At 40.3% G+C, this 7,500-nt stretch overlaps 1 protein-coding gene across 1 annotated transcript in view; it reads right to left on the bottom strand.

The window, feature by feature from the left end:
• Window positions 1–3,704: 3,704 nt before the first annotated feature.
• Window positions 3,705–7,500, bottom strand: part of LOC101857172 (STAM-binding protein) — a 15,598-nt gene continuing 11,802 nt past the window's right edge. Inside the window, exons 9-11 of the mRNA XM_005092474.3 lie at window positions 7,442–7,500; window positions 6,352–6,451; window positions 3,705–4,106 (exon numbers count right to left, since the gene is read on the bottom strand). The exon at window positions 7,442–7,500 is cut by the window's right edge and continues 54 nt beyond it. Coding sequence (XP_005092531.1) covers window positions 4,044–4,106; window positions 6,352–6,451; window positions 7,442–7,500 — 222 coding nt within the window. The 3' untranslated portion in view covers window positions 3,705–4,043. The remainder of the gene's footprint in view (window positions 4,107–6,351; window positions 6,452–7,441) is intronic.

Here is a 7,500-nt window from a genome sequence, read left to right as displayed (position 1 = left end):
AGGAGACCCCCTTTCCTTCCTCTTGTATTCTTAGGATGTCGAGGGGAGGTGCAGGTTTCGGTCCCGTGCTAAGTGTGTGGCTTCTGTGATTGACATAGGGACCTTTTAAACCCCACCCAGCCAGACATTCCTTGGTCTTTCTCTTGATCTAAATCCCTAAACATTCTAGATTTTGGGTTTCATGGGTTTCATGGCTCTCTCTCCGCTTGGTTTGTTCAAGAGTTGAATTACTGAACGTTCTGTGTTGAAGAAATTTCATTGCTAAATCCAACCCAAGGCTCCATCCAGCAAGAGAGAAGTATAGGGAACCTGCCCTAACGGCCATATGTAATATGAGCAATAACATTGGGAACGCGGAAACTTAAGCGGCTGAAGATCGACGCCGATAAGCGTCAGTAGGTGTCTGCTTGACTCCACATAGAAGGCGCCTAAAGCCTAGATCTAGATATCAGAAAAACATTACACCACAAAACAGCTGGTACATGTATTTATGAAGCATTTATTTGGGGATTTAAGAAACAACAATTCGAAATCCCGAAAAATGTTGCTTAAAATGTAATTCTGTTTTACTGCCACATTAATTTGACGACGCTAATTTCAAAAATGTAATTAGTTTTTGTCTACCGTTAAGCACCAGCTCTGAAATGGCCATTTAAAATTGTCCCCTGTCTAGTCGGGTGGCGTTATGCAAACCGCTCAACCCGAGCTGGCGACGGCGAGACAGCATTGAGAGTTGAGAGTTCTCGACCTCAGTGCTTTCTTGTTGCATCTCCATTTTTAATAACAGTGAAAGAAGTTCACAACAAAGAGTGAGCTTAAGAAGAAGTCACATTTTCACTGTTTAAAAATGGAGATACGACAAGAAAGCACTGCGGTCGCGAGTTGACAGCGAGACGCCCTTCCCACTTTTCGGCGTAATAAGAATGTAGTTTGGATTGCAATAAAGACGACAACGCCGATCGGAGCTTACAGCCGCCTGCAGTCCGCCAGCTCTGTGTGGGGCAAGTTGGAAATCATAAGGGAATTTGTATACCTATCGGCGCTTACTAGTCAGTCTCCGAAATCGGCGTTCTCTATGTTTTCGCCCTAAGACAATCACTGGTGCAAACGCCACTTCCGGTTCCTCCGTTGTGTATTTTTAACATAAATTCTAATAACACAGTAAGACGTCCACCTGTTAAAGACAACCACTTTTTTCCTCTCAACAATGGGGGGGGGGTGTCGTCGCAGACAATTTCAAGTGTACAGCACTCATTTTTTTCTCTTTGCTTTTGACTGGAATATTCCTCAGACCGAAGCTCTTGCAAGAGTTCATTGTCATCATCAACATCATCATCATCACGTGCGAGATCTGCGACAGACGTCAGCGATCATGGCCCTCCATTCATTCCCTTGCTCGGATGCTCTTATAAAAGCTATACACACGTATTTCCCCGTCACCCACCTGTTCAGGTTCACCATGTAGGATGCTCTGGGCCTACCCCTGCCTCATTTTCCTTCAATTTCCCCAGTGACAGCTAGATGTTCAACTTAACACTATTCAGTGCAAGAGTTCAGCGTTTAGAATAATCCATTTTGAGTCCTGTGAGTAGTTGCACAAAAACTTATACAATGCAGGGAGTCCCAAACATCTGGACACAAAGGAAAACTCATAATCATACTCACACGATAGCCTTCTGGCAAATTTGCTGAAACTGACGACAGTATCCATGTGAACTTTACAAATCACATCTACCTTTACACCACAAATATTGGATTTCATTAAGAGGATAATTGTACTTTCATACATCTATACCGTTTGATTAAAATGTTATAGAAACTTTCAGGTATATCCAAAAAAAATATATACACTTTGCCTATTTGTCCAGACTTTTGGAACACCATGTTTGAAATATCTTTTATCGGACTTTGGTCCAAAGTTCATGAAATTTCCTCAAAGACAGAGGACAAGGAACAACAGAGATCTGTTACGGCAAGCTGCAGCACAGTCCATGATTTATTTCTTCATGCAAAATGAAGAAACGTACATTATTTTGAATACCATGAAAAAAGCAATTCAGAAGACAGCGAGTTCATTTCATAAATATTCTATAATATAATAATAATACATGTATATAATCAACACAAAATTGAACTAAAGAAGTACAAACTTAAACGTTCATGTTCTCCTCAACAAAGGAAAAGTAAGAAACATAGTCACATCACATGCACCGAGACAACAATTATGAGGACTAGTATAAAGTAGTATATAATGTAGTGAGATGGTTTACAGAGAATACCCTGATACTGATGGTACTGATGATAATGCTCGTACTTGGCTGGGACTAGGCCTACACCACATTTCAAATAGAGGGAACAGAGAAGACCACATTGATTAAACCTGAGCCTTGTAGGAGTGCTTACTATTAACATAACTTGGGGGGGGGGAGACAGAGAGACTGAAAGAGAAAGAGAGAGAGAGAGAGAAAGAGAGAGAGAGAGAGAGAGAGAGAGAGAGAGACAGACAGACAGACAGACAGACAGACAGACAGACAGACAGACAGACAGACAGACAGACAGACAGACAGACAGACAGACAGACAGACAGACAGACAGACAGACAGACAGACAGACAGACGGACAGACAGACGGACAGACAGTGATACAGAGGGACAGAGACAGAGAGAGAGGGAGGGAGAGGTAGAGATAGAGAGATGGAGGTAAGGAGAATTCTTAAGTATCCTTTAAGAACTACTAAGACATCTGACATCCATGTGTGTGAACACATGAACAACATCTGACTCATTTTACTAACACTTTCACCCCTGGGCCAAAGTTTTGTAAACCTGAAAAATTAAAGGTTGGGCCTTGATATTTAATCTACATCAATAAACATAATGATATTAAGTAATAACAGGAGTTTTGTTACATTATTACATAATTGTGTCAAGAGCATTAAAGAATACTAACCGACATTACAGTCTGACTGAATACATAAGTATACTTGTAGTACCGGTATAAGATTTACAAATTCGTCACAATCTTCCAACACAGCCAGAAGTCTCTCACAGTGGGAAGTGCTAGAGGGGCAAGTACTGATATCACAGAAAGTAAAGCAAGAAACGAGGAGATACAGATACCTCCCACATACCCCCCCCCCCCCCCATCCCCCTGGAAAAAAAATCGGTTGGAAAACAAAATTTAAAAAACACAAAATTCCAATACGGTGGAACAAGACACATCACTTCAATCCACTTTCTCTCCGCATCCATATTAAATTAAGACCACAACTCAAAAAAATCCAAACAACCAAACTCTGTAAACACACACTTACCTCATCTTCAACAGAGAAGAGAAAACAATGAATAAGTCCTTGGGGGAACATGGCACAGAACCATTTTGAGAAAACAAATTCAAGAACAAGTTTAGCCAAAGGACAGTGGATTTTTTCATGTCACCTTCACTCAGTACCAACATTGTTTAGTTAAACCTCTTCAAAACAGTTCACAGCCTTTTACACAATGCACAAAATAAAGTATTAAGCTCAGACTGACTCAACTTTTCACAAGCATATCAATTCTCAAACAGGTTTCATTCCACATGAACTGAACATGAAAAAATCAACTGATAACTTCCATCCCATCACACACTCAGAATTTAAAAAAAAAATAAGCAGCCCATTCTTCCTTCCTCCTTTTCTCTACGTATACACATACACACACACACACACACACACACACACACACACACACACACACACACACGTGTGCAACTGATTTTTATATAAAAAGTTCATTTGTCCAGAAAAAAACAGAGCATCCCACATCTTTCAAGCACATATATATTGGCTGTCTTTCAAGGAAATCAGCAATAAAAGCAACAATTGTGTCATAAATTATATAGCCAATATAAAAAATGCAAACATATACAAATAGTTTTTCCACAAAAGATGAAGAGAGTTCAATAGTAAGTTTTAATGAAATATAATATGTACAGCTTCTTCACTCTTGTCAATGGTGACGGATTAGCACAAATTAGCACAGGCCCCTGTTCCAGCTCTACTCTCATCTTCTTTTGTCGGTGAGGGTTATACTCTCTGTGCTCAACACTTGAACATGGTCACATGTCTGGCGACATAGAAAATATCATGATAAAAATATTGTTTGGTAAATGTTTTACGGTACTTGCAACTGCCCAAGGTCATAAGAGCCCGCGGGACACTAGCTGATTATTTTCACGTTAATACTTAACACTGTTTGGTTTTATTTTGTATGTCAAAACGGTTACAGTATCTAAAAATATAATGATATATATGGTAACATTTTGTTAACCCCCCCTCCCCCAGCAATTTAAAATTAAAAGTAACACTGTTTACATCTTTGAACAAAGACCAAAGGTAGCATTAACTCTACTATTTACAGACATTTTTCTACATTCACACAAACCTGTCTAAGATGACCATTCATCATCGAGGAGAAAGGTGGTCAACTTAGGCAGGTGGTCCTCTTTGACAGTGTCATTATAATGTACTGACGATTGTCTTTGTTAGAACAGGTTCAACTGTATTTTGCACAAAAAGAAAATTACTCATACAATCTGGGGCCCAATCATAATTTTTTTTTTTTTTGGTAAAGTGTTTTACGGCGCTTGCAACTGCATAAGGTCATATGAGCGCGCGGGACACACCTAATATTTTCAGTTGGTAGGAAATTTTGAATTTTGCCCGGGTGGCGGCCGAAGCCTACTCTTATCGATTTTAGACCACCAAGGGATCTTTAACGTGTGCAACTTGCACACGCGCCCTCTGAGATTTTTCGCCCTTGTCCGAGAAGGCTAGGTGTAGATCTTTCCTACCAGAAGATCAGGGGTGAGGCTGAAAGACAGCAGTAAGAAGAAGCGAAGGAGTAGCAGTAGAAAGGCTGCAGAAAGAATCAGGAGCCCAGAGGAAGGGACTGAGGGGGTGAGGGCAGAAAGAGGAGATGAAAGCAGACGACAGAACATTGCTAGAGAGCAGGAAATGAGGTGAAAGGAGACAAATTTAGAGAAGAAAATTTTTCGGTCGCTACCCAGATTCGAACCCGGGACCTTTGAATGAGAGGCTAACACCTTAACCTCTAGGCCACGAGAGCCCCCGGCCCAATCATCATCATTTATCTTAGTATCGTGTTTCTATTTAGGTCAACATTGTTTCTAATGTATTTTTTAAAATAATCGTACTATCCACTGACAACTTTCATGCTGATTTTCAAGCCCATTAATACATTACACCCTAAGGGCCTGGACGGGAAGTCCATTGTTAGATCCTAAGCAGGGGGAAAGAACCCACCTCCCGTGAATACGAGCCTTTAAAAAACACATTTTAAAAATACTAAACAAATTCCAAAAATCCTGAAAAAATAAAAGTTAAAAAGAAAACTGAATGTAGTTTCAGCAAAATATAACTTTATGTATGCGCAAACTGTTGGAAATGTTCTAACTTTAGTTCAATTGGGGTGTCCAACCCGTCACTCTCACTCTCAGCCTCGCGGTCGGGCCCTAGATCTAAATTCTAAATTTGCTCCGTCTGATCAATCGGAATCGCCCCAAACTCTTCTTACAACGTTTTCATCAAAATCTGAGCCATCTGAATTGTCACATGCTCGTTTTTGCTCAAATCCATCGTTATTTCCGTTTTTCAAACTCAATTGCGTCGCTTTTCAACAATTCGAAGTGTCGGTAACGCGATCGCACTTTGATCAGCTCTAATACTAAAACTACTGGCCCGAAAAATTTCGTTTTGGTATCAAACGAAAGAAGAAACTTTTTGCTATACTATGCAAATCAAAATCCCGGCCCCAGAGTCTCGTCAAGGCGAGACTTTCGTTTCTAAAGACGCTGGGTCGGCGCGGGCGGTTCCGGGCGAGTCAGGATGGAGCGCGTAAGGGAATTCCCGGGCGATCCCGGGCGAGTTAGGGTGTAATGTGTCAAACTCCTTATCTCTGGCAAGTCGCTCCAAGCGGCTCGCGATCAGACCCGCTGTGCCGGTGAGCCACTGGCAGCAACTCGGGCACATTCTATTACGACTTTGACGATGACTTTCGCAAATGCGGAAAACTAATTTGATGTCAAAGTCATTGTAATAGAATGTACCTGAGCTGTTGCCAGTGGCTCACCCGCACAGCGGGTAAGAACTCTCTTTTACGGGAGTTTCTTCATTGGATGAAGAACTATCAAAATAGGTTCACTTGTTTTGATTTAATGACCAATTTAGTGACGCGCATGTAACATTTAGATTCCGTACTAAAAAAGGGTCCCGGCATAAGGGGTTTATCCCCCTCGGAGAGAGAGAGTTAAGACATAAAAGTTCAATGAAAAGTATTAAGAGCAACTTACCTCAAACAGAGGGGGGTCTTTACTATGTGGGTGGAATCCAGTCTGTGTACAAGAACCAATGACATCCAGACCGTGATCCGTTAGTTTAAAAATTCCTGTCCTGTGAGAAAAAGAGAGCAAGGACAGTTATCTATTTATACACATATTTTGAGCAAGCAGAGACCATGTCCACACACACAGGGCATACAGAGAAAGAAATGGGAAGCATTGCCAGCTGGCCGTGAACAAACATCCTGAGCTTTTTGGTCCAGTGGAAATGCATGTGCAGAGACTTAAAATTTACAGATCATCTTGTGTCAAGATGTTTGTTTTATACAAAGTCAAATATGAAATGCACAAGTCGGAAAAATCCACACCAATTTCAGAAAACTGGATTTCTGAATTTGTCCAGAAAATTGGCTCCTCTCAATAGGGACAAGACAAATTCTCTTCAACTGTTGAATACATGAAAACAACCTGTGCTGAATGTTACTTTACGTCTAAAGTCTACTACCTAAACCAAGTCCATGCTCAACTGATCCATAAAAAGAGTACAGAAATATGAATAAACTTGAATACAAAGTAGACAGCTGACATGTTTTTTACAATAGCTCAGACAAATGATGGCACCTTTTTTTAAAAATAATGTAGAAAAGTCTAACTGTCGTAATCTCAGTCATACAATCTCTAATGTAAGTATTTTGAATAATGCTCGCACTTTGCCTTACGACAAAATTTGTCACTTGGACATGGGACTTCCATCCTCAGATCCTCAAAAACGTATTAAATGTGTTTAACTCACTTAACTGTTAGCAGCGATATAAAGGCTAATTTATAGGCTCCTGAAAAGAAACAACAACAGAAAACAACTGTTTCGTTCTTTGGTGTCATGGTTGATTTTATTAGCTTTTTTTTGGTTTAAGGTATTCACTTGCTTGGGCTGCAAGTTCTCAAGCATTTTACAACATGATGAAATCAATATAATTATTTCCACTGACACCACAGGCTATATTTTAGCAAAGCTTGGAAGGTTAAACCACACAGCATGTTTGAGAAACAGAGAGAAATCACACTGACAAAAATAAAAATACCTCTCTACTTAATGACTTACTCTTGAAACTTTGGTGAACAAACAATTGCTATGGCCTCGGGCATCATCTTCTGCCATGG

This window comes from Aplysia californica, unplaced genomic scaffold, assembly GCF_000002075.1.
Source record: "Aplysia californica isolate F4 #8 unplaced genomic scaffold, AplCal3.0 scaffold00047, whole genome shotgun sequence".
NCBI lineage: Eukaryota > Metazoa > Mollusca > Gastropoda > Aplysiida > Aplysiidae > Aplysia > Aplysia californica.
The sequence above is the reverse complement of the archived record's forward strand: the minus strand, read 5'-3'. Positions and strand labels throughout refer to the sequence as shown.